At 37.1% G+C, this 27,576-nt stretch overlaps 2 protein-coding genes and 2 pseudogenes across 2 annotated transcripts; 1 reads left to right on the top strand and 3 right to left on the bottom strand.

Annotated features, from left to right (window-relative positions):
• Nucleotides 1-1,529: 1,529 nt before the first annotated feature.
• LOC149014456 (Protein kinase superfamily protein) lies at nt 1,530-6,860 on the bottom strand. The gene is made up of 8 exons (XM_089156198.1): nt 6,684-6,860; nt 6,165-6,599; nt 4,865-5,122; nt 3,473-3,627; nt 3,289-3,368; nt 3,070-3,205; nt 2,579-2,728; nt 1,530-2,167 (listed from the first exon to the last, which is right to left on the bottom strand). The coding sequence occupies exons 2-8, from the start codon at nt 6,595-6,597 to the stop codon at nt 2,015-2,017; spliced, it is 1,365 nt and encodes a 454-aa protein (XP_089012324.1). The 5' UTR covers nt 6,598-6,599; nt 6,684-6,860; the 3' UTR covers nt 1,530-2,014.
• Nucleotides 6,861-8,348: 1,488 nt separating this feature from the next.
• Nucleotides 8,349-8,970, bottom strand: LOC149014455 (subtilisin-like protease SBT1.5 pseudogene; annotated as a pseudogene).
• Nucleotides 8,971-16,010: 7,040 nt separating this feature from the next.
• LOC149014454 (small ribosomal subunit protein eS17-like) lies at nt 16,011-18,229 on the top strand. Its single transcript, XM_089155682.1, has one exon. It carries the CDS (start codon nt 16,121-16,123, stop codon nt 16,544-16,546), a length of 426 nt encoding a protein of 141 aa, XP_089011808.1. The 5' UTR covers nt 16,011-16,120; the 3' UTR covers nt 16,547-18,229.
• Nucleotides 18,230-25,773: 7,544 nt separating this feature from the next.
• LOC149014453 (putative E3 ubiquitin-protein ligase ARI8 pseudogene) lies at nt 25,774-27,576 on the bottom strand (annotated as a pseudogene).

The raw sequence follows: 27,576 nt of genomic DNA, 5'->3' as shown, positions 1-27,576 counted from the left end.
TTTAAAGAGTATATTTTAAATGCCCAATAAGTTAGTGACTTGAGATACGAGCTGTAAAGTAATGGGCGAGGAAATTCAACAAGCGAGTATGGGCGGAAATTAGTGCAGCCAATGCTGGGTGTCGTGACCGTAGTGTGGGGTTCCTGTGGAGTGATGTACTGATTTAATCGGGACCGGTTTAACTCTCTCGGTTTCCACCGACGAGATCTTCCCTGGAACGGCGATCGATTTCATCACTAATATGAAAAACACAATAAAGGAGAAAAAGAGTAATTAGGCCATGTGAGATCATCAACAACACCTTATATTCGGTCCTTCCGATTTTGCTTTGTGTGGAATTTTTCTTCTTCACCCTCTCACGAGATCTCTCTTCTCCCCGGTGTCACGGAAGTCCGGTTCTCCGGTTGGTTTGTGTCCTTTCCGCTGTTCTCTCGGTCCTCTCTACCTCCGCGTGGTGCCTGGGGTTTTAGGGGTTGAGGGTTGGGAGTCTCGTGGAGGTTGAGGACCCATTTTAGCACCCTCCCAAGGGGAGTCGGGCGAGGAATTAATTATGGGATACTGAATGGCATTGTTAGAAGTGAAGAAAGGGGTGAAGGTCTTCGGTATATGATGGTGCCAGGAGGTGCCATTATCGCCGGAGCAAGAGGGAGAGGAAGGCGGTGCCGCGGTGGAGCCCGCTATGGAGCCCAAGGTGGAGGTGAGTAGTGAGAGAATAGCACGTGGCACCATCTAATGGCTTATTTTTTCTCCTTTAATTTTGATAAGGGTATTTTTGGAATTAAAAAGAATAAACGGGAATTAATGGTTTCATTACGGAATGGACTGTGTGTTTAATGATGGGGTGTCTGTGTTTTTAAACATAGTGGGGTTCGGTGTTTTAAGCCTCCATTTGGGGTGCGTGCAATTTGCTCTAGTTTTAATTAACATTAAACTCTACTAAGTAGTTACTCTTGTGTGGTTTTGATTGGTTGTGATTAAGGTTGGAAAAAGAATATTCTTATTCTAACCTCCTCACTTCCCCATTCTCTCACTTTCTCGCAAGGCAAAACAAAATATCATAACTTTAAAACTCAGCCAATCACTGTGTCATAGGATCCTATTCATCGTTGGCGGGCTTTTAAGTTACGAATTTGGATCCTTTACCTTTAAGATCAGATATAACTTTATCTTAATTTTTTATTTTTTTCGGAGGGTCTTTTTTTGAAGTTGACATAGGGACTTTTCTAAATGTATGATATGATATAGTAATATGTACTCTTATACTACTACAATCGAAAGATCATCGACATCTAATCACTAAGAAGTGTTGACTTTATCTTAATGTCTTTTCTATTATACATTTCAGGAGGGAAGATTGACAAGATAAATTTTCCTAAATGTATGATAATAAATTTTTATGGTGTCTTCTAATTATCCCTATATACCAATGTAAGAGAAACTTTTAAAATTTCTTTTTACTAACAAAAGATGGTGATATCTCCATACATTTTGACAACAAGATTTTCCAAAAACAAAAAGACTTCAAAAATTTGGATGCGAAGGAAGCACAGAACTCTACCCATCAAGGTAGAGGATTCGGATTCATACGAAATGCCTTTCTATCTTCATTTTCACACAAAATGTTGTCTTTATCCTCTTATACTCACCAATGTGCTGTGTTACTTGCGCAGTTGAGAAACCTCTTCTAATGAACAACAACATCTACAAGCAAACAATTTTTCTTTTTATGTGAACTACTGACCTAATGGGCACGAGCATGACAACTACAACGATGTGAATGTTCATTGAATGTACAACTTTTTCTTTCTGGGTTACAATTAAAAGTTATAAACGCAAGGCCTAAAACCATTACTCGTGATGGATTTCTTTAAAAGTAGAATTCCTTCTTGAAGAAAGAACTGATAAACATGACCCATTTAAAGTATTCAAACAAGATGGATGATGGACTTCTCCATTTTGGCTAATAAGAAGGTAAATGACCAACAAGGGCAGCAAATTATATCACAACCAACTACTATTCTAATGCAAGTTGCATGTGGCGGTTGAGGTCATGGATGTAATTAGAACGAGTATAATCATCCAAATCACAAGCATCCAAGAGAAGTGGCTTTGTTTCCCTACCAATCACTTCAATTTCTCCATCCTCACCCCTCAGCTGTTGCAGAACCTACATCAAGATCAAGTCATTGAAAAACAACTATGAGAAACAGAAAGAGAAAGAAGTTTGGGGTGCAGTGACCATCCAAGTCACTAGTCTAGGATCTAGGTTGATTAAATCCTGAGAAAATTCTACTTCTTTGGTGCAGTTGAATCATGATTTGCTATTTTCTTATTACATCTCCACAGTATGGATTACAATTAGGCCATATGTTTTAGGGTCAATCCCATTGTCATAATAGAAGCAGAAGATTTTTTTTCTTGCCAAGTCTATAAATCATGTACTTCTTTCATATTTCTATAAGAATCTGTATGAAGACATGATTTGATTATTGAACACATTATATAGTCTGAGATGGTTAAAGATAAACGATGGAAATTAAGGAAATCCCATAATTGATCTAGGAGGAAAATCCCTTACCTGGCTCATGTTTGGTCTCATAGTGGATGAATAGTGAATGCACCTTGATGCTGTCAAGATAATACGCTTCATTTCAATAATGTCATATCCACTTCCTAGGCTAGGATCCACTAAATCTTCCAAATTATTCGAATCGAGCAGTGGCTTCACCTATTAGTACACAGACACAGACACAAACGATGAACCTGTCAGTTTTTTTTAGTCATTTAGAGAAACTGGTCTTTTTCAATGAATCCCCAAGTAATGTCATAACACTAATATCATATAAACAATCAAAATCTAAAGAATATAAAAATCAGTGGTGGAGACCTACTTTGAAAGGGACAATTGCTGTAAATGTGCATTGGCAATCCCAGTGGACAACATGGCTTGAAAAGACTAAGTAGAAAATTTGCAGAAAGTATATATCCTTGAGGATATTGTTACCCAAGATAGGTAGATACCGAAAGATTAAGATGATGGCTTAATACTTGATGATGGTAGAATCATACCCAAATCACAAGGCTTTGGCGACAAGAGTCCAAAGCACGCCGACCTGTTATGAGCTCTAGTAGTAGCACTCCAAAGGCGAAAACATCTGTTTTCTCATCGACAATTCCATGCATGAAGTACTCCGGTGCCAAGTATCTGAGATGGAATATAATAAAAGATACAGCACATAAGTTCCAAGTAAAGCAGGAAAAGGAAAGTCTTTAAGTGTGTTATCTAACCCAAATGTTCCCTCTATGGGATAAACTATGTGGTGACTCCACTGTTCTGGTAACCATTTTGCAAGACCGAAATCGGATATCTGCACAATTATAATAACATCAGAAGCTACTAATTACTTGTCTGAAATAAGGTTGATACAGAGGTCAGAGAAACAAGTAAACCATCTCTGTTTCTCAGCAATACCTGAGCTTCATAGTCTTGGTTTAATAATATGTTAGAGGCTTTGATGTCTCTATGGATTATACGTCTGGTGCAGCCATGATGAAGATAGTGTAACCCTTCTGCTACCCCTAAAGCAACCTTAAACCTTATTTCCCACTCCAGAGGCTCCTTTGAACCTGCAAAAAATGTGTTTCTTCTAGTTACTCATAAGATACAAACTGAAGTCACTCCTTGGACCCCTAGATGAAGGATTTGTGGCCTTTTATTCTCATGGGCAATACCAAAACCCATGATAGACAAGCCATTGAAATACAGGCTGAGTAAAGAAAGCCCAAGCCCAGCAAATTTATGTGTCGCATCAGGAAAAAAATCAACATAATTATGAGGGCCCAAGCACAGCCCAGTATGTATGAATCTTGTTGACCATAAAAAGGATAGGTTGGAAGCTAGGCCCAAGCACAGCCCAATTCAAAATGGGCCCATAATTTTATTTTATCTTTTAGGCGGAGGAACGGATAAATTAAAAGGGGTACCATTATCTTGTCCATTTCTAGATGTGTGACATGTTTCACAACATCACATCAAAAGGATAAGGTTCATTTACAAATCACATCAATTTTTTTTTTAATTTAATAACAACTCTTTGATGTGACTTATAAATGAATTTAACCATTTGATGTGATGTTATGACACATGTCATACATCTACAAGGCATAAATGGATGTCAGAAATGGACTAGATAAAATTTCAGTAAAAGGGGCGTTAATCACATGCTCTAGGTTTTGGGGTAAATGTTAAGCCCGTACCTAGAGATAGCTGACCCAGCCCATTTACTGCCTTTTTGCGCTGGTACTCTTTAATATTGAGTCGGATTCTCTACCCACATAGAGAGAAAAATTTTCAATTTGCATGGCGGCATGATTGTGAGATCTTCTTTTTCTTAATAATCCAACCATTTAAGATTCGTGACATGTCAATAATCCAATTATGTGGGTTGACAAATTTATTCTTCATGCACAAGGGATTTAGATTTGTTAATGTTGAAGGGTTTACATCCTCTACAATTCCCTGTAATTCAAGATTATAATCCAATTAGGAACTAAATTATCCAAGGGCCAAAATTATAACCCAATTAGGAACTCAATCTAATAAACCCCTCTAAGTTTTTCCAATTTCCTCTCTCTTCTTTTCTTAAGGCTTAATTTTAGGGGTTTATTTTGGGTTTTAATTCTAACCTTTGAATAATTAGCTATTCAATCCTAGATAGAAATTACATGAAATTGCAGTTGCAGGGGTGGGGGTTGTAGAGGATGTGAACAGCATTGAAATTAGAAGAAAATTTCTACCCAAAAAACAACAATTGAAGAAGAGTAAAAGAGTAAATGAAAAGGCAGGGGAAGAGAAGCAAAATACCGTGAAGCAGAGACGCAAGGCTTCCATGTGGGGAGAATTCTAGGACGAGATGCAAACCTTCTTCCACGCTGAAGCCAAGCAAACGCGCTGCATTGGGGTGATTAATGTGGGCGATGATTCCAAGTTCCGACAAGAAATCAGCCACGCGTTCTTCCTCTTTCTTATCTTTCTTGTCTAGCCTCTTCACTGCTACAACTTCACCGTCTTCCAGACACCCTTTGTATACCTCCGCATGCCCTCCCTTACCTATCAACTTCTCTACCATAACGAATTTGAACCACAGAGTAAATAAATCGAACACCTTGTGCGCATATGGATTTGAAATCCCAAATAATACTATACAAAGATTGAATTGAATCCGTAAAAGCTACAAAGATTCAAGTATGGAAGATCACTGTTTTCAGATACTACTTTAGCGATAGATGCGGCATTGACTGCGGTTCCACTCACCACAGATTGATTTTCATCGATGAGCAGACAACATGGACCACGCACGGAATGATTGTAAGATTTACAATTATCCTTTTTGCGCTTATCAAGGCTGCGTTCTATTTTTTTCAACTCCAAGGGTCAAAATTAACATGCAAATCTGTGCGAACAAAGCAACAAAAAAGCTTGTGCCCTCTAATTAAAGGCTGCCATGAATTGTTTTCTCTTCAAGGGACCACTTGTTAGAAACTTGTCGCTTTTTGCACTAGTATACCAAGACGTACCAGAACCAAACTCCTAAAATCTGGAACAGATCGATTCGTCCCAATACGAATTAGATGGTTTTGGCCTTGTGGCCTTGTGGGTTCTGATGGTGAGAGTGATTGATCGCCAACATGCGCTGATGCAGCGCTAAATGACCAAATTCTGTATCCGTTGAATCAGATGCGTCTTTCAACTGAAGGCTTTTTCATCTCTGTTATCGAGAAAAACACATCTGGTGGAGCCACGGAATTAAGAATCGCCATCGATAGTAGTTAACATTAGCATCAGTGATCGATATCAATGCTACACTCATGCGACACTAAAGCTTGTCGGTTGACACAGAAAAATAAAAAACTAAAAAAAAATATCTGTGAATAGATGCCAATATCTACAGGGATGTTTTCCGGCGCCGGCGCCGACACCGGCACCGTCGACAATTGTGTGAAGTAATGCCTAGTGGAGTTGACGTAACCTGCTCAGCTAAGTCTTCTCTTTTGATTTAATCGGATTTGAGCTTAAGTCTTCGAATATAACGAAGTTTAAGCTTCAAACAAAAGAAAAGAAAGAGAAAACTTCAGAAACAGAGAAAGCAAGTTAGTTTTGTTACCAGAACTGAAACCATCGGTGGCAGCGGCAAGTTCTTCATAGCTAAAATTCCTCCATGAAGGTTTAGGCACTGATGGTCCTTCGTATTCAATTCGATCTTCAGCACAGCGAATCCTAGCTAATCTCCTACTTAAACTTCTTTTCGACACTTCAGAATTCGCCAGCATCGGAAATGTAGGAAACCTTCTCAAGGATTTTCGTTTTATCATATCAATCAAATTCCTCCATGAACCATTTGATTCAGGAACCGAAGCTTGGTTCACTATCAATTTATCGGTAGATGAGGTACTGCAACTGCTGCTACTGTTATCTGAATCGACACCCAAAACAGGGATTTCCAATACACCCCTTGGCGAGCTGTTATCCTCATTAAACTCTGGCTTCCCCGGCTCATCCTGAGATTCTCTTTCTGGGTTTTCCTGGTTTACTTCCATTTCTACGAAGGAAAAATTGCAGAGAAGAATTAAGCGATTTTCATTTTTAACACAATAAACTTCTAGTAATCAAACAAAATCCATACCTTTCAGCTGCTTTGTTCCATCAATCTTCTTCCAGAAACAAGTTCAAGATTCAGGGTTCAGGAAATTTCTGTAGTTATACAAATAAATTTCAGATTTGAGGTATGGCGGGCTTCTTAAGAAAGAGGAACAGTGTGGAGAAAGAACATTTTGTTTTCTTCCAAGCTAGTGATTCTTGAAACCTGCGCAATTGGCTATGATTCGACTCCTTCGCCTATATTTATATCCTGTGTAACTGTGACGCTGCAATCTCAACCGTCAGATAGGAATGATTATTTTATTTTATTTTTTGGTGAAAATTTTAATCTCTATATTAGGTGGAGCTTCTTTACGTATTTGACGAGTTGACCCATAACTCCCAGACAATAACCAACGGCAGAACGGCTTCCGCACACAACGTCACAACGAACCAGATAACGGAAATTACTAATTTAGTTTTAGTGGGCTCCAGTGAATAAACGACAAAACCATGACCGTACGATGATTTTCTAATCTCGCAAAAGCGTGGTGGAGTAGAATCTAATTTTCACATGCAGTGTCGCACCGGATCTACTAAGGCACGAGGACTTGAGGAGTGGTTTAAAAGAGGGTTTAGCGCATTGACGTATCTTGAGTATGTTTACCGCACGAGCTGGTCCCACAAAATGATTCGTTTGATTTGATCATATGTATCAATAATTATTAGCATCCGATACGATACGATTCGATACGGATACTGTTGCAACTCTTTTATTTCGCGGCAAAAGACAAAGTGAAATGTAGAATATGCGTTTGGCTTACCTGATGCGAATGGTGAGGATCAATTCTGGTTTTTTTTTTTTTTAAATTACACCACTAAAACCCAAAACACAAAAGAAAAAACAAAATGGGTGGTCCAGATCAAATCTCGACCACCATTTTAGATCTCATCCGTAGGCAAGTAGAATATATAAGATACAAATATAAAACCATTTTTTTGCACCATGTAAAAGATAAGTCTCTGAATTCAAATTCGTTTGAGACAGAATTCTTACACACACAAATTAGTGAGTGGGAGATGTATATTAATATTATTGAATTACAATTCAAATATGTGAATTTGAATTATAATTTGTTTACCATCAAACTCTACAACTTGTTGATACTTTAACTATAACTCAAACTCTTCTTAATCGGTTGGTGATAAATATCAATCGATGATAGAGTTAGTTATGGTGAATTTGAATATAAATTCAGAGACTTATCATTTACACACCAAACCATAAAATCAATTTACTCACAAGTAGTGACATCGTCCTAGTATGAGAATCTGAACCAAGGTCAACCCATTGCATCCTTTTCTATTTCTAAAGCAATCATTATCGGCCAAGATTGAATTGGAGTGGGCAACTAGTCCTTTGCCATTGATCTTGCTACAAGATTTATTTCTTTATAGCAATAAGTGATTTTTCATTCCACTACTTCTAGACATGGATAGAGAATCCACTAGTCCTGCAATACAAATCATGACATTTTATTTTTCATTCCACTACTTTTACACATGTATCGCCGCACATGGCGAAACTTCGACGTATCGCTGGGGGCGACATGAAACCCCCCAACGATATGATATTTACCTTAAATCAGCAATATATCGCCAATTGGGCGACATGAATCTACTCCGGAGGAAGCAGAGACGAAAACAGAGGCTATGAAGGTGGCGGGCGAACCTTAGGGGCCATTCCAACGGTGATGCCACTTGTGTATCCCAGAGTGGAGGCAAGGGAGATGTACTTGCCGGCGGCGATGGAGGCTATGTGGGTGCCATGACCATTGGAATCCCTGGGAGAACCGTATTTAGTAGTCTTGTTCATCTTACCATTGGTGGCTTCATAGCGATTGCAGAAAAACCTAGCTCCAATGCCTTTCCAGTTGCATGAGGTGGCGGGGAAGTCCTTCGAAACCACACAATCGCCCTTCCATCTGCTAGGAACAAAACCCCGATCGTTGAAGCTCTTCCATCTGCAGATTTCGGTGTCGGTGACTCCAATCACAAGATTTGAACCAAAGTTGGACCCCTTTAGCAAACCAGAGCTATCTCCTATTCTCAAGTAGAGGAACTGAGGAGATCGAGTGGTTTGGGGATGGCGAACCTGTTTGACAGCGAGTATCCCTGGGAAAGAGAGATAGTTGCAGAGAAAGTGAGAAACCGTGGAAGACCGTCGCCAGGGTCCGACATGGCGACATGGGTTAACATGTCAGACCGTGGGGCACACATATAATAGGGAGGGTTGAATCCAAAATCTCTTCACTAAATATGTAAATAGCCATAACTCCATTTCAACCAAAAATTTTTGAAAATCAATATCATTTTCTATTTACAGTCCCGTATAGTGACACATCTCATAAATTCTCACAATTCTTATTTTTTAATTTTTGGTGGAACTCATAACTCTAATTTAAAACAAGTTTTCAACTAACAACGAAAATTATAGCTAGAAACATTTATTAGTCATTTATATTTTATAGGATAGGATGTGGTGGTAGATGGAAATTATTTCAATTTCAAGCACATGATGTGCTGTTGTGATAAGTTACTATTACTTTAGGGTGCTTCATCGTTATTTAGGCATTATATTTTTACTGAAGAATGAAAAATTATTGTCTTCAGAGTTGTTGATTTCAATTAAATTGGACTGTAAGCAGATAATTAGGTATCTTGAGGGCAAGGTACACAATAATGACATTGGAGCCCTTAATTCAAGATATCCACTATCTAATTAATAACTTTGTGCACTGTTTTTTTACTCATATTCTTAAGAGTTTTAATGTAATAGCAGATCTCTTAACCAAGAGAATGATCGGTTTTCACTGAATGGTTGGTGGAACTTTCCCTACTTCTCACGTGCTTTGAATAAAATTATTGTTTATATATAAAAAAAATGCTAAAAAAATTAATTACTATTATTTAATAGGACATGATGGATGAAATGTACTCTTGTGAAATATCGATATCGATACAAAATAGCGATACCGATATATCGGTCCATTAAATTTAAAGAAGGATCACTATCGTAATGGGAGAAGACCAAACGAGTCGGTGAACTAAACCCGTTAAGGTCAGTTGAATTGTTAACCCACACCAACCACACCATCAGAGGAAGGGAAAGTGGGCCCTCTTGGACCCGAAAATCTCGGGGTCTTGTGGGCCATGGATCATCATGGTGTGATGTTTTTCTTTTTAATGGGCCCACAAATCACTTACTAGATCCAAGTTCGTTAAGCCCCAAACCTATTACTTATATTTTTCTTCATTAAAGAGACCTATCTCACTATCTGTTCCCTTCCCAAAACATGAAAGTGGGACAACTACCTAAACCTGTATCCCTCTAGTTTAATTTAACAAATGATTAATAGATAAAATGATTAACAGAACAATTGGTTTGGTTAGTGATTTTTTTACCCAAATGCACCAACTAAACATTGATCTTCAAAGTAGTTTGATATGTGGATTAGGATGAACACATAAGCTGATATAGATCAACATACATGGTTTATGTATCGATTTTAAGGAACAAAGTTTATTATTAGGTGTGCTAAGGATGATTTTTCATTATTTCCCTAATTGTCTCTCATTTGAATTCTTTCTATATTATTTGCTCATCTCATTTGAATTATTTCCATACCATATCATCCCTTCATTTCATCAGTATCCTAATTTGGCTTTGGCTTGATTGGTTTTTCTATTAAACCATTCCATACATTGTATTTCCATACAAACATTTCAATGTATTATATTGCTATGTAAACATTTACATGTATTATATTGCTATATAAACATTTACATGTATTATATTTCCATACAAACATTTCCTTGTATTGTATTTCCATGTTTTATATATTTCTTTTATTGTTCATAGTTATCTATGAGCATGGGATATATGCTGTCTATATATTTGAAGTTCTTTCATATGAAATCATTCAACCATTTTCCCTATTAAAGCTATTTTTTAATATTTATCAATATTGATTTTAAAACCGATAAGTAAGTTTTATCGAACTTATAAAAGAGTTTACGTGTTCAGAAAGACTAGGTGGACTCCCAAAGGATTTCAAGTAATGAGATTTGTATAGTATCAACTGAAATCGATCATGCCCTCAAACCATACTAAGTAGTTTTGATATTCGTATGTCCATAAAGCTTGGCCGACATACCACCGGGGGTGGTGGTCTAGTGGTCCCAAGCTCACCCCCAAGTGGTTTGGTAAACCTCATGTCCCAGGTTCGAATCCCCTCTGCTCCTCTGTTTCTTGCATTGGACAGTTGTGTGCTCTTTGACCTGGGCATGAGTGCTACCGGCTTTTGTGGACTATACTAGGCCTACGGTGGGGCTCCGCTGACGGGGCCAGTGCTTGCGCTGGTAGTGCACAGGGCTAATGCTTGCATAGGTCGCACTCGATAAAAAGTTCGAACATTGAGTAGCGGGGGGGGGGCTAGGTACTACATCCCCTCTTTTTACTTTCTACCAAAAAAAAAAAAGCTTGGCCGACATTCTTTTTTTTTTTTTTTGCCAAAAGTTTAACACTTCATTCATTCATAACTTTGAAAGGAAATACAGACAGAAAACCAAAACATAAGAAGCAAAACAAAATCTAAGAGATGGGTCGAGCCCAATAAACCCTTAGAATACTGGAATTGAGTTAAACTTTTGGAATTGTGTTGTGTAATTGGTTTACCAAAAAAAAAAAGGAGTTAGTATAATTAAGTCAAAATCTTCTCACCGTACCATGTCATATCCAAATCAAATATAATTTAGTTGGTTAACAGGAGAATCCATTTTTGAGTGTGGAGCCAAGATTTTTCATATGGGTAAGAAGCAAGCATCTGCCAGCTTTGTTGGATTTTCCAGCTGTTTCTTAAGTGCCCTAGAGTGAGTAATAGTGTAATTCTACCAACTTTGCTGGATTATTTATTTATTTTAGTTTGAAGCATCTATTGTGCAAGTTTCCTTGGCTTAGGTCATACATAATTTAATTTGCACTCTTTATATTATTATATTTTAGTATATTAGAATTACTTATATTTGTCATTTAATATTTCTTAATTAGTAGCCTATAAATTTTATCTACATTTTTTTTTGTTATAGTCTGAAATAGGTCTCCCCTTCAGTGTCATCTTTTATAATACGAGACAATGCTTCAGGTAAAGAATGAAGAGAGAAATAAATTTCATGTACAGATGGGTAAAGCCCAGACAAAAAAATCTGCTCCAGCATTAAGTTCACGGACAACATGATGAAGTCCATATTGGCATAACTGTCTCAATGAGTCTCGGATGTCACAATCATCCTCTGTTGCATACCATGGTATGGTAAACCGACCTAAAATCATCACAATAGCACTCGATGAATCAAAGCAAATCTGGACTCTCTTTAGAAACTACATGTTGAGATAAGAAGAATGCGAATTGGTTTTGACCAGTTTTTAGAGATGTTGATTTATGACTAGTAAAAATTAGTCTCGAGATCGAGATTTTGAACCATGGTGTTAATGTAAGTAATAATATTGAATTGATCTTCATAAGAGCTTTGATGTGCGGAATTGAAAGAAATGTTCGTTCTATTAAATGATCTATAGGCTTTAATTTTAAATTATTCCACAAAATTGATTCAGTTAATTTCAATTTTTAGATTACAAAAAAGTTTCAAATACAGTTTACACGTTATATCTTGAATCAAACCAAAATTGAACAAACTGAAACCCTAAATTTCCAGTAAGAGAGGTTTAAAGTATCGCACCATAGAGACAAACTAGTTAATATGTATCCATATTAGATACAACCAATATGATATATACCGATACGTCTTTTTTTTCCTTTTGTAAAAGGCATATGTTGGATTGCACTAGAATGTATAGCTCAATACGATATGATATGAGACGATTCATCTTTTAAAATCACTTGACGAATACGATACTCGATGCCGATACCTTAAATGTAGACCTGTAAATGGATAGCCGAAATCCGCCTCCGAATTCACATTCGTATTCGTTTAAGGGTATCCGTATTCGAAAATTTTCTTACCGGAAATTATCCTTATCCGTTCGCTAAGCAACCGGATTCGAATAATTGAATATCGGATCGGATAATATCTGGATACATTTTTATCCGGATAGAGTAAAGTATTCAACATTTTTTCTTTAAAAATAAATGATAATCGGATTCGGATAGTGGTATTCGGTAATCGGAAATTAGAAATTTATAATAAAAAATGTAAAAAAAGTGACAATTATCAATCAATAATCGGATATTTTATCGGATCAGATTATTATCAGATATCCGATAAAGTTTCGGATTCGAATTCGGACGCCTTCTCTAAATTTTTGCCGAATTCCGATTCCGATAGCGGATTTGCTAATCGGATTCGGATTTGGATACTGGTGTATCCGAGCCGAATCCGGTCCGTTTACAGGTCTACTTAAATGTTGCCAGTAATATAAGAGATTGTTTGCCAATTATGGGCCTACTAAAAGCCCAGTGAAACTCCATCACAATGGTATCAATGCCACTGCCCCTAATTTTGGTCAAGAGCTTAGAAATTAGATGTGTGGCATTCCAGGCCCAAGAGTTTAACTGGGCCTGATAGTGTTTATGGGCTGGGCTCTAAATGTCAATGGGCCCAATAGTCTTTGCATCAAATATTGATCAATTTATCCGATTTTCAAAATCCACAACTGGGATTCTTGATCAGAAATAGCTATTACGATTTGGATCCCAATTTTATTGTTTCAAATCCTGATAAATGCTCAAGTTCTAAAATTAGAAATCTCAACAAAGACTCTATGTTGGTCTTCCAGATTCCTTGAATAACATTTGCCAGATCTAGCTAACTTAAATAGGCAACAAGATTTTCAAAATTACCCTCTTGACATTTTGTATTTTCCAAAATACAAAGAATGAATGAATTTTTAAGGGAAATTAGCAGCGCTACCCCCTGAGTTATCCTTATTATTAATACCACCTTTTGAATTAATTAATTTATTAATTACACCATTTATAAAGGAAAATATACCACTAACATCTCTCGTAATTAGTTCTTCCTGATAAATTGAATAACTCAGGAGGTGAAACTAATAATAAGGGATAACTCAGGGGTGGCCGTGCAAATTCTCGAAATTTGAATTCCAAAATAAGGATAACACCACATAAATAAAAACAACTAGAAATCTATAGTTTCGCATTTTTCTGAAATCAAAACTAACAGAATAACCAAAAAAACGATGTAAAACACATCGTTAATCTCTGTTTACTCATTCTCTTCCTCTTCTCGGTTCGTCGTGGATCAATCAATCGAGAACCGAGAAGAAGAAGGAGATCAAGATTCTAGCCCACCCACCTGCATGAAGAACGCATAGGAAGGAATCCTTTTCAGCGAACGGCAATGGTTGAAATGACGTTAGAAAGCCAAACTGAGACGCCTGATCAGACGCCACAACTTAGTCGCCACCATTCTCGTTCGCATTCTTCTTTCATCTACGACGAATTTGAAGAACCAGAACCACCAAGCCCAGAGGAGATCGCTGCTTTGCGCTGGAAATCCAGAAAAAGAACGATGATTCTTATAATCTCCACAGTTATTTTCATCTCCGTCTCCGCCACCTTCGCCGTCAGCACCTTTCTCCAACACTTTTCCAGTGATTCGCCAGAGAAGAATTCAAAGACCAATCAACAAAACCACTCCGATTCCAGCAATTTCACATTCCCTCCCCTTTCTAATCCATTTGGTTCCTCCAAACCCTAATTATCCCGACAACCTTGAGCATGTAGAGGAAGAATCTGTATCAACCTCGTTGACCATGTAGAGGAAGAATCTGTATCAACCTCGCCCTCTATAGAATTTTTTTTTTTTTTTGGGTCCTCTGTAGCAGTCATGAATTCGGACAATTATGCAGGTCTCAATTTCTTCTCTGAGATTCTTTTTCAATTCTCTTGAAGATCATTTTATTGTATTGCTGCTTGGCCAAATTTCAATCCATGAACTACAAAAATGTGTTTGTTATCGTCTATCGTTTATAAATTTACATACTCTGAATCAATGACATCCCTTCCACCCAAAAGATCGAGATCCAGAGCGTGCATCAATCTCCTCTGAGACATCATCAGTCATCACCATAATCAAAAGGAAAATTATCAGTGCGAACCCCAACTTACCCTATAAATTTAATGCCACCATCTCAGTTATCTAATTTATCAATGTTCTTACTACTAACACTGTTTCTATCAATAACTTTTTATTTATTTATTTTTAATATTATTCCTTACATTTTAAGGGAAGAACATGACTATAGAAAGAAATTCAAAAAAATATTTGTACAAAAAAAACCCACGAAGATGCAATAATGGAAGAAAAAGAATGATTGCAGAAGCTAAATAAAGATGAAAACTAGTAGAACTGCCAATGAGGGGTTAGGGTAAAAGACACATTTAATTTTTGCATTAATATAAAAAGCTATACTGAGGATGTAATTGATGCTAGCACAAGCTATAATATAAGTAATATCAAATGACACCCCATCCTCTTAGGAAATCATATTTAAGTGATAATATAAGTAAATTAAATATTTTAAAAGAACAAGAATCACCTTAAATGAAAAACCCAAGCTCAACTTGTTTTTCATTGGCCTCAACCATTTGTGACTACTTCTTCTCCCAATGTTCATAAAGTCGAAATGCACTATGAATAGTATTTTAAATGGGGTAATATTGAAAATAGATAAGTAAAAACTAACTGGAATAACCGTGTTAGTAACAAGTAATTCAGGGGTAGCATTAATATCAGGTGGTAACTCAGGGGTCTCGCTGAAAATTTAAGTAACAAAAACTAAAGTATGTGATTTTATTAGAGCAGCTTGGTTCGTATGGTTCCAAACGAACCGATCGTGGTTCAAGTTAGAAGCTAAAAAATTGGCATTGGTTCTAAACACATCGATCGTGGTTCGAGTTAGAAGCTAAAAAACGGGCATTGGTCCCACTTAAAATTTGATTTTCTGCATGTGCCTTAAATCTATGGTTGCTGTTTAATCTAGCAATTAACATGCCTTAAATCTATGGTTGTTGTTTAATCTAGCACATAACTTTCAATCTTAAGCAACTTGGTCCGCTTAAGCAAGGTTCCGGTATTAAAACTTTGTGGATGCAAAAACTTTTCAGGGTAACTCATCTACCACAGCCAAGTGTCCACGCAGGTCGAACACTGTATTAGTCAGGCAAAGCCTTGGAAACCAGGATTGGCAAACAAAAAAATAAAAAATTTCAATCTTAGCGTGAGCCGCTGGGAGCAGTGCCTACGCAAAATCCACCGTATAAAGGAGTTCTTTTGGGAAAACCTAGTCAGCAGTTTCAGTTCGAAACCCTTTCTACATTCGTTCTCTCCTCTGCAACTCTTCTTCTCAGTTTCAGTTCGCAATCCCTTCGTCGTAGTAAGATGGGACGTGTTCGCACGAAGACAGTGAAGAAATCCTCTCGACAAGTAATCGAGAGATACTACTCCCGAATGACACTTGATTTCCACACCAACAAGAAGATCTTGGAAGAAGTCGCCATTATCCCTTCAAAGCGCCTCCGCAACAAGATCGCTGGGTTCTCTACCCATCTAATGAAGAGAATCCAAAGAGGCCCTGTTCGTGGAATCTCTCTGAAGCTTCAGGAAGAAGAACGTGAGCGTCGCATGGATTTCGTACCTGATGAATCCGCCATTAAAACCGATGCTATTGAGGTCGACAAGGAAACCATAGAAATGCTTACCGCACTAGGTATGGCTGAACTTCCTGGTGTCGTCAAGCAATCCGATGCAGCTACTGGTCCTCAATTTGGTTATGGTAGGGGTGGTGGCCCTGCACGGAGGTATTGATCCGCGGTTTTAACCATAGCAGTGACTTTATTCGTTTACTAGTCACTGAAAGATTTGAAATTTTTGTTTCTGTTTTTAAGACTGGAGAGTTGATTTTTGACTGATTGAATTGATCAGGGATGCCATTTTAAGCTTTTCATTACCGTGGGAAAATGCTATTTTATGTTTTTATTTTTTCTTTCTCAATCTCTCTGGTTTTTGTGTGTTTGCAATGTTTGGATTGTTTTGAGATTCCCCCTGTTTGTGGATTTGCATTCTGAAATGACCATCTTTCATAAATCATTGGGTTTCTTGGAAATAATTAGGGTTCTAAGTGAGGAAGGCGAACTACTCTTTACTATTTTATTCTCTCTTGTCTTGATGAAGAGCAGGTTACAGATATAGGGCTTTTTGTGATTCAGCACTGGCTTTCTAATTATTGTGGGTGGCTTTCAAATTATTGAGGGTACTTCTGCATTCTGTTGCAGGTTACCATACTATCAAGTTGTTTAACGGATTGATTAGGTGTGAAAGGGCTGTTACCATGCTTAGATCTTGGTTTGCAAAGAGTTATGCATACAAATATTTCATTTGTTACTTCTAACATCGACCCAACTGGCATTAGTTAGTGATTAGGGCCTGACCCTTGTATACATTCTTTTTTCCTCTATGCAAGCCAAGATCTCAAATGTTTTCTGAGCTATGGAAAGAACAAGTTCTCATAGTCATAGACATATTTTCAATGGCCACAAGGAAAATGTGGAAGGAACCATAGCATGCGTTGATGTCCTCAACAGAGAAAGCACCTAAACGATGAACTTTTCTATTTTGTTAGCAAGCAACAAGTCTTTTCTAGCAACTTGACAGAAGGCACAACTAGATCATATAACAAGTGCATCTCATCTTTCCTTTTGCTCCCCAGAAAACAGTAAGTATCAATTCGTTTTAGCTACACACATTGCATTACTAGAGAGCATCACCATAACCCAATTAAAGAACACCATGCCATTAGAAACACTAATGTAAGCCTCCACAGGTACACTACTGGCTTTGGAGAAAAGAGCCAGTCCATCCTTGTTTCATACCTCATAGTAGTCTCTTTTTCCTTTCTCTTCTTGAAACTGAGATGTGTTATATTAGATGAAGTCAGTCAACATCCAACATTTGGTTTAACAAATGTCTTAAAGCTGCGAAAACAGTCTTTCCTGGAATGGTGAATGACCCAGAAACAGGAGTTGATATTTCTGCCAGCCATTTAGTTGGGATAAGGTTGAGTTGTTATATTGTTCTGATCAGAGCTCACCATCCTCCTCTGGGTTGCATTGAATGGAGAATTAATACTTGTACCAAAGTTAATGTGAAATATCAGCATGCCCATCAGTACTTATTTATGTCATCACGGGAAAGAATATACATATGCAACAGCAGATATGGCATGAACAAGAAGTTTTGCTTGGCTTATCAAGAGATGAAGGCACTTCCCTGAAGCAGTTATATCTTGATAGCTCAAAACATTCATGGAATCCACAACAACCAGTAGCAGGTGAATCCTTATCAACAGCTTTTAATACTCAGCAGATGACCTCCGACATGAACACTTCCAAAGGCTGGCAATTGTATGTGAGCAATCCATGTACAAGCAGGCTAATCACCTTAAGGGTGTTCAACGTTGAAATGCTTAATTGGGATGTGAATGTTAACAATGGGTTCAGTAGGTTTATGGGTTAAATTGGGATCGTGCTTGGGAGCAGCGCTGCTTCCAACAGCGCACGGTCCAGATGCATTTTGGGATCCAGAGTAAATCTGGACCGTTGAATGAACGCATCATTTAATGGTCCAAATTTGCTCTAGACTCTAAAATGCATCTGGTCTTTTGACTGTGGGGAGCAGCCCTGCTCCTAAGCAAAATCGCTTAAATCAATATTTGGTTCACTTCCAACACTTGAATATTGACACCAATCTCTTTTGAGCTCGGACCCATTGAGACCATTTCTCAGAGCCCATCGCTTAAATTACACACTTAAGTCCTATTGTCACTTTTTCCATGATATATATAACCCAGAACAAAGAAGAGCTCATCACATTCATAATATGTATGGCATGGAACGGTTAACGAAATGCATGCATTGGATGTGAGCGATTTGACACAAAAATTGTGAGTATTCTTGCATAACGTTTTGTCTATAAGCACTCTTCTTTTTATTTGTGGATAGAAATTTTATTGTAGAAGAGAGAAAAGATACAAAAACCCTTTGGAAGGAAAGAGACATGGGAAAACCCTAAAGGCAGCCCTAAGTGTCTTTTTAAGAAGGTCAGGGCTATAGGCAGTTTTTCTTATCATATCAAGGATGATAAAATTCAAAAATATTAGAAAATTTTGAAATTATTATTCCATCTTTTTATTCTATCTTATTTACACTCCATTCAAATATGATAAATTATTTTTCCAACACAATAACAATTTGAGGCATTTGAGTCAAGTCCATCAAGATACATGCATGCTCAAGTTGATGGTGGCGTTGAAGAAGAAAAAGTAAGGAAGATCTTATGAAACATTGGAGAAAACCAATTAATTGAAATTTTTTGCTGTATTCCCTTTTTAATGTATTCTATTATATTTGTACATTCTGTTATATTTGGTAGTATGTGAATGGAACGTTGGTGGTGGTAATCGGTACTAAATTCCACCATGTATAGATTTAGACTTCATTTGTATCTGTGCCTATGTGGACATCATCCCCATGACCTAAAATTCTGCCTAGACTAAATCCTGCAAGTGGTGGTGGTAGAACGACCAGAGATGGAGTAGGGAATTGATTTTGAAAATTCCAAAACTTTTAAACCTTAAAGATAATTTTTTTATATTTTTATATTGCATATATATCCCCATTCTTTCTTTTACAACTTTTTGATTTAGTTTTCATTACGTGGCTGCTCCAAATAAAAATCCAACTCAGAAGCCTCTTCGATTAACTCTAAAGGTGGGTTGAGTTTCATTATAAGAAACTCTAGAGGTAAGCAATTGGCTGCGGTCTCCATTCCTACTGATTTTTCTGAGGTGATTGAAGGTGAGGACCGTGAGGTGATTGAAGCTAAGGCTTTGGCATTAAGAAAAAGGCCTTCTGCAATGTTTAAGCGAAAACTTATGGTGGGTTAAGGCGGAGGTGGGAAAACTAACAGCAGTGCTGACTTCCTAGCAATGATGGCTGTCTCTATGCCAAGCACAATTCACTAGCCTAAGTCCACTTCCTGGTTATCCAAGCTTTGTATTCAGATGTTTATTTTCTTTGATTTGAATGAATTTGAATTACCCAAAAAAGGAAAAAAGAATTAAAGAATGTAATAAAACATTGGAGAAAATTAACTCACAAACAAAAAATAATGGAACTTAATAAAAATAAAAGTTTTACACACCATGTTTCTACGAACTATGGGGTATAGAGCTCTTGTTGATCAAAACTTTTTCATGGAATTATATTAAAATCCTAAATCGTATCCAACGCCCATAAGGAACTCTGATCTGCAAGTTAAGTTGGAATGCATGTAAGATTGATTTAACGAGAGGATTTGATCTGTTGTAAGACTCTGGTGCATATCCTTTTTACAGGGGAATCCATTTAAATGAAATTCATTGTCAATTTATTTTACTACGTTAGCGTGTGAATTTGCACATGTTGTTTTTTTAGTTTGATTACCTTAATTAAGCTCTCAGATGAATGCCAACACAAAGGAAGATCATTAATACAAAGACAACAAGTAAAAAGAATGTTAATGTCACTAATTATAACACTTAGATGGACTTGATAGATTCCAACCTTAGTTTGTTTCATTATATTTTATTAGGGTGTAAATAGTTCAATGTTAATTTGTTTTCATTTCTTCAATTTTGGTGTTCCAAAAAAGATTAATTACTTTCAGTTTGGAATCGAATTCTTGTTGATACGGGAAGATTTATACCCGACTAGCTTAAGCCCGGGTATAGCTGGTCGAGATTACTGGTCGGGACTTATGCTGATCGACTGACTTAAAGCGTAACGTACGCTGGACTTATTTGGCAACGACACCCAAGATGGAAGGTCAACTCAAGGATGATTGTGCAGGATCAACGATAAGGGAGCACAATCTTAGGAGAAACAACGGCCCTCGTCGGGTAAACTTACCAAATACAAAAAAGGTAACACTTACAGTATAAAAGCAAGGACACGCCCCTCCGGTAAGCATCCAATACATTCTGAATATAGGCTTATGTAACTCTTGCATGAGATATTAATTTGTTCACTGTCTGACTAAGCCATCGGAGGCGGCTGCCCGGCATACAAGCCGGCCCGTGTCTAATCTTTCTTGCAGGGCTCATCATCCCGAGAACGAGAAGAGGCTTAGTCGGGATCAGAGATATAACTGTGACACATCACTTGTTACTGACTTAGATTCAATTGCCAAGATTAGGGGAACCAAGCAATTCTTAAGAAGAAACACATGACAAGAATTTGAATAACTGAACAATTTTGGCATGATCCTTGAGAATATCATTCCACTGAACCAACCCCTTAACACCCCTAGTTCTTGATTGTCAATATAACTTTTGGGTTGTTGGTTTGACTTGTTAATGAAAAAAAAAGGAATAAAAATTACTTTTATGATACTGAAGTGGTAAGCTTTCAGGCCATAAGGTCATTCCAAGAATCCCTGTTGAACACTTCTGACTTTTCTTTCATTTGGTTAAGCGTTTTTAGTGTGTTAGAAGATCTGAATACAAAAGTGAAGACAGTGTTCCTAATTTTGAAAATGTCGTGTGGTGCATCTCTTTTTCAAATGGATTATTATCCATCTTAGAACCGGAATTCTGTTTGAAACACACGGTTACTCAACAACTCCTTACACTTTGTTCCCTACATAAGCAATAATTTATCAAACTTTTTTGCACAATTGCAGCAGCATTGATCTTGACAATGAAAACCCTTTTTCCAGAAACCAAAACAATCTATTTTCAAATATTTGACAGCATTAATAAACCGTTGTTTAGCCTCTTGAGGCCATCTGGTTATAATCTTGTTGATGCTGGTCTGTTTTTTTTTAATGGGACAAAATAACCCAGGGAACTTTGAAAATCCCAAATCTCTTTTTTTTTTTTTTTTTTTTTTGGAAATTCAAACTTCATTTAGAAACTGAGCAGGAACAACAACACAAGGCCTCAGAAATACACATATCTGAAAGCCAAGGAGTGGAATGTGGCCAGTTAATCCTCCCTGCTGAGGTGACTGCCCTCCTGGCTAAGGAATGAGCTATGAAGTTACATTCCCTAGAACTAAAAGTAAAACAACAAGAAACAAAACCAGAGAAGAGGTGGACAATATCTTCAACTACATTTTCATGATGTTTTCCTATGAATAGAGATTGTAAACTAAACTAATAATGAGCCACACAGAGAGAAATTTGAGGATGTTAAGCTAAAATAGTACTCACTTAAAACTGGCAAGAAATATTAACATGTCCAGACCTTAATCATAATTAACCTAAATTGATATTAACTCTTGCGAGTTAGGTCCCAAACAGCATTACCTCAAGAGCTGATATCAACTTTAATGAAATTCAAGGTCCTGTGAAAAATTGTCCCCAAACTACTAGGTAGATGAAAATAATGCACAGGTTGCCAATTCTTTCATACAAGAAGTATATACTTGAGGAAACATCAAGATATTTTCTTCTCTTGACCAAAACTGATGTGCCTGGAGAGGGACTCAAAGAGGTGGAGGGAAAACATAGTTGAGGAGACAGAGGAGTGACTGGCTTTACAGAGGGTCACAAGATCATTGTCAAAGCCAAGGTGGATGTGATTAGGATTTCAAATTTAGGAACGGGAGAGATCAGAGGACCAGGAGCCAGTTTTACCAGTTATATTTTAATTATGTGTTTTCAGCACCACATATTGTGTGAAATAGGCCATGTTAGAGAATGTACTACCAACCTAGGGGTTCAACTTCAGTGCTGCGCATTTACTGTGCTGTCGACGGTCGAGATCGAAATCTCGCTGCGCATTTAATTCGCAGCATGCAAGTCTGCCCCCCAACCTATAGTCCCAACTTAAGTTGTTTTCAGCTTCTATGGAAGGATACAAAAAGCTTACTGTTACCAAAATTGTACTTAGATGGTACAATTAGATTGTACTTCAAATTGTGAAAAATGTATGGGAAGAGGGACCCCACTCTCTTGTTCCTTTGAAGGGTTTGAAACTATAGTTTTTATTTATTTTCCATTTGTTGTTCCACTTTTTTGCTTCCTTGAATTTTCTAGCAGTTATGTTATTAGTTTTTATTTTTGTGTTTTGTTCAGTTGCAGTTGTCCAATGTTATATATTTATACGTGCATAGTGCACTTGCTGCTGATGAAGGTCTAACCAATTTTGGTATCGATAAGACCAAAGTGTTGCAGAAGGATACCTGTATATGCTGTTTCAATAATTTTCTGTTTCATAAGTTTTGAACTCAAATATAAATGAGATTGCTCTGTTAAGTGATGAGTTTCCAATCTAGTTCAAAACTAGGAATAACAATCACCATCTATCTAATAATGTAACTGTGCGATGTAGTATTTCGTATGTAATATGAGATACAGTACACAGTATTTATAGGAATACATCAAGGTAAGATGGAGAACATAAACTACAGTACACTAGACGTAATCGATGGGGGAGCCTCCTCATCAGTAACTCAAAAACCTGAACAAAACTATTATGGAAATATAGAAAGATATCTAGGCAGATAATACATTTACACCATATTGCATGCTCAACCAATGATGTTGACCAAAGCTGAGGACCAAAGCATAAGAATGTCATGATATATGTTATGTTAAGACTAAGAAGGGAAAATGCATTCCGTTCTAACCAGATATGCCATTTCATCCATGCCAACAGTTTTCCCAACACAATTTCATCCAGTTTGAATTGCCAAATTCAGTAAAATATCCATCACTATCAAACTTGCAAATTATAAAGAAAAACGACACAAGAATTAAAACATGCTAACGAGACGAGAAAGGTTTACGATATAAAAGGGCTCTATAGGTATTTATGATCACCAAAACACAAGCACTCCTAGATGGGAACTATAGCAGGAGATTACAATTCAAGTTTCAAGACTTACTACAGATTAAGTAAAAAATAACTCTAATAAATCAGATAACTATCTTGAGGTTGAATACATGTTATGCAAGTTGATATGAATGGGTCATGCAACCACCGAAGAAATGAATGGATCCCAAAGCCTAATCAGGAGTTGGGCCCAGAAGCATTAAAAGCAAGGAGCTAACCAGTAACCCAGCAGACAAGACTCCCACTAGTACAGGATGTATGATTACTGCTACAATTTGAGTCAGGAAATGAAAAGAGAAATCCAGCCAATTATGGAACATATAATGACTCAATTTTGTTGGACAAAACAAAAGTAAGTATTTATAGTCATTTGGTGAAAAACAAACCCAAATACTGAATCTACGAGGGATGGGAAAACACATCCAAAACTTCCAAACAGGAAATCGAAGCTGAATTAAGGAACAGTTACATATTCTGTACGGCTAGGGACAGAATGGAAGAAAAATGTCATAGTATGAAGAATACCAACTGAATTCTGCAATCAATGAGCTTCAACGCCAAGAAACAAGTAAAACTATCAAGAAGACTTGACACACATTAATGGGAAATAATGGATGATATCAAATAGACAAGAATTGGGCTGAGTAGAGTATAGGTTAGAGATCATTAAGTTTCAGAAATAGTGAGAATTTTGGATTGCCTTAGGGCAGCCGATGTGATTGCATTAAAGATCCCCATATTTTCAGCCACAAGTTCTAACCTTCAATTAAACCTAGGAAGCATATTTTCGACCTTCATTAGTAGGAGGCAGGAGATAATGACGAAACCTACTGTTCCAAGAGTCCACTCATCATATAAAATCACCACAGATAAAGAGATTCTGTCCTCACCCTGGGTGATTATATGTGTGTGTGTGGGTGTGCACGTGTATAAGAAATCTGTTATTAATGCATCAAGCCCTTCAATGGTCCTATAACAGATGAAAATCAACTACCCTTAATTCTCCCCAGCTTAAGCTTTTCTATGACATTTATCCAACTAGCTTAAAGCAACTGCATTAGGATTTCATGAGAAATTTCATTTTTCTCAGATGTTGTGGCCATCAGAGGACCACCCTGTATCCAATAGTAGCTGCCGAAAACGAGCTGGGCTTCCATATTTTCATAATATGGTCATGACAGGCATCTAGTGAGATTATCACATTAGTAGGTCCATCCAATTGTTGGCTTCATCCATGAATATCTCAGTTAAGTGCTAGTGAAACGTTATATGTCTGATTTAGCAATGGATTGAACAAAATAAGGTTTATCTGTTCTTTTGAAAATAGGAAAGAACAGAAGAATTTAAATGTTCATTAGAATTCTGAAGGCATGGTAAATGAACAGAAAGAAAGCCACTACTCAATGATTACATAACAGGAAATCTAATCATAGTTGCAAATGAGATATCACAACACATCTCTACATCAAAATTATAAGGACCACAACAACATAATATCAGACCAAAGGAAATTGAAAATGTAAGCATAGTTTCAAATGAGATATCACAATACGTCTCTATATCAAAATTGTGAAAATGTCCACAAAAATGTAATATCAGACCAAAGGAATTTGAGGACATAATAAGACCACAGCACATCCCAGAGCCAGCTTCATTGTGTGCATTTGATGAAACATTCAAAATTGTGAAAATGTCCACAAAAATGTAATATCAGACCAAAGGAATTTGAGGACATAATAAGACCACAGCACATCCCAGAGCCAGCTTCATTGTGTGCATTTGATGAAACATTCACTTTCAAGGCAGAAGTACATAATCTTCTCCAGCCTATTGCACTCTATCCCAAATTAGAATAGACACTCCAACTAAACAACATCTAATGGGGAACAGAGTAAAAAAAGAAAGAAGGATAAAGAAGGTAGGGGGAAGAAGGGGAAACCTGAAAAGAAAAACACTTGAAGCAGGGGAAGAGGGAGAAGAGAAGTGGAGAGAGAAAGGAGGGGTGGGGCTGCAAATGTACAAACAAAACTTAATATTTCATCTCTTCATTATTCTCTTAGCATAAGAAGTATGACTCATTTAACCATCCTACAAGCATGAATGATATTACAGTTAAATATTATAAATGAGGTGTTCAAGAGTTTTCATATAGAAGTTCACCAATGAGTCACTTAATTATCATAGATTCTGAAAATTTTTATGCATGAACTTGATGTACCTTAATATATAATAGGTTCACCTTTTTCTTTTGTGAAGAAAATAGCAACTTTCCATTGTTTTGATCAAATTGCAGGATTTTAACGACGCAAGTTGTTTTGATTGTAAATAGTTGGTTTTGGCTCCATTTTAACCCTCTCATCCACAACAGAAGAAATACAATCATTCTTTCCATTTGTGTTTTAAAATTTACTTTTTTAACTTCTAATTTTTTAAGCTTTCAATCCATTGCCCAAGCCAAGTTCAACACGTTGACTCTAGGCTCTATCTTCCACTTGTGAATCAATGGGTTTACTAAAATAATAATGTTGCATTTGAATTTTTTTTCTTGACCAAGTATTGACCTTATTGCAAAAAATAAAAACAGTAAGAAAGAAAAAGCATATACAAGAGGGATGACTAAAACATCAATCTCACTGATAGACCATGTCAAATAGGTTCAGCTAAGAGAAACTCTACAATAATGGCACTTCCAATAAATTAAGAAATCAAAAGAAGTTTCCCTAATATATATGTATATATCTTAACAAAATTCAGATTTAAATGTAAAATAAAGCACCAGGAGTTTTGATCACCAGACGAAATCATCATCTCCATCATTGTCTCCTTTCCAGTTCTTCGCCCATTTCTAGCTGGTGTGCTTCATGCTATTAACATCTGAGAGACCATTTTCCAATGCTTGGACCAAGTTCTCAAAGTAATTTTTTGTCACCTGAGTAAACTGAACCAGCTTTAAACGGAAGTCTCTGAAGCCAGGACTTTGTTCTTCAGCCTCAAAATAAACATTCAGTTCTGTCTCTGCACAATAATGAAGTCTTTCCAGCCCAGATTCCGCTTCACCCTGCAAATACTCAAATAACTGTCTCTTACCATGTTCATAATCAGGTAGATAATATCCATATGCATAAGTCCATTTCAGTACTCTCCTGCATTCAACTATTTGTAACCATGCCTCCTTGATGAATTCCACCTGCGCTGAGGATTCACCCTGTGTAACCCTCAATTTGTCAAGCTTAGTGGTTTCCATTTGCCGTAAATCTGCCAATGCCTTTTGCCTTGAAACCTCATTGCTTGCCCATCGTTCGTAATAATGGTTATATCTTTCCAAATATCTTTTAGCTTTCTTTCGTGTATGCTCCTCCTCATTATCCTTCCTTGTTGCTGGACCAAATGTATTACATGCCGATTTATGATCAGATAAACTATTGAGGCATAACCAGCAAAACCGAAAACTACAAGGAGGTCTACATTGCATATGCATACACCCCTTATTCTTCTCAATTGGCTTTTTGCACTTGGGACAAGGTTTCGTATAAGCTAAAATCCAAGTTGTATTTTCAGCTTCAGAACTATGCTTCTCCATCCACTTATTTACAGTCTCACAATCCACTGGTCGGTGAGCATCCTCAGCACAGTTCCAGCAGAAGCTACATGAGCAATCACAAGTAACATCATGGTTCCCACTAACATCAAACTCACACTTTACAGCATATTCACAGCCTGGAGAAGGACACCATTTGATGTTCCTATTTTTCTCAACATAAGATCTAACAAGGTAACCAGAAAACTTCACCTTTTCTTCATTAGAAGAAAATCGATCCATAAAATCTTGATCAATGGCAGCATGACAGGGTGGATCAGGACAACGCAGCATCAAACATCCCTGTCCATCGCTAATAGCTGTGCTAATATAACCTGTCCAACACGAAACACAGAAGAGATGGCCACAACAAGCGGCTGCCAT

This window comes from Hakea prostrata, chromosome 5 (genome assembly GCF_041222555.1).
Source record: "Hakea prostrata isolate BN-2017 chromosome 5, UWA_Hpros_2, whole genome shotgun sequence".
In the NCBI taxonomy this organism is placed as follows: Eukaryota; Viridiplantae; Streptophyta; class Magnoliopsida; order Proteales; family Proteaceae; genus Hakea; species Hakea prostrata.
Note: the sequence above shows the minus strand (reverse complement) of the source record. Positions and strands in the feature narration are given on the sequence as shown.

Bases quoted from the DNA above. Each gene is read 5' to 3' on its own strand.
- LOC149014454 (XM_089155682.1), top strand. From the start codon at position 16,121: ATGGGACGTGTTCGCACGAAGACAGTGAAGAAATCCTCTCGACAAGTA.
- LOC149014456 (XM_089156198.1), bottom strand. From the start codon at position 6,597: ATGGAAGTAAACCAGGAAAACCCAGAAAGAGAATCTCAGGATGAGCCG. The intron at 3,369-3,472 runs GTATTGCTGAGA...ATAATTGTGCAG, and splicing joins ACCAAGACTATGAAGCTCAG to ATATCCGATTTCGGTCTTGC. The intron at 2,168-2,578 runs GTAAGGGATTTT...ATCTTGATGTAG, and splicing joins TGAGACCAAACATGAGCCAG to GTTCTGCAACAGCTGAGGGG.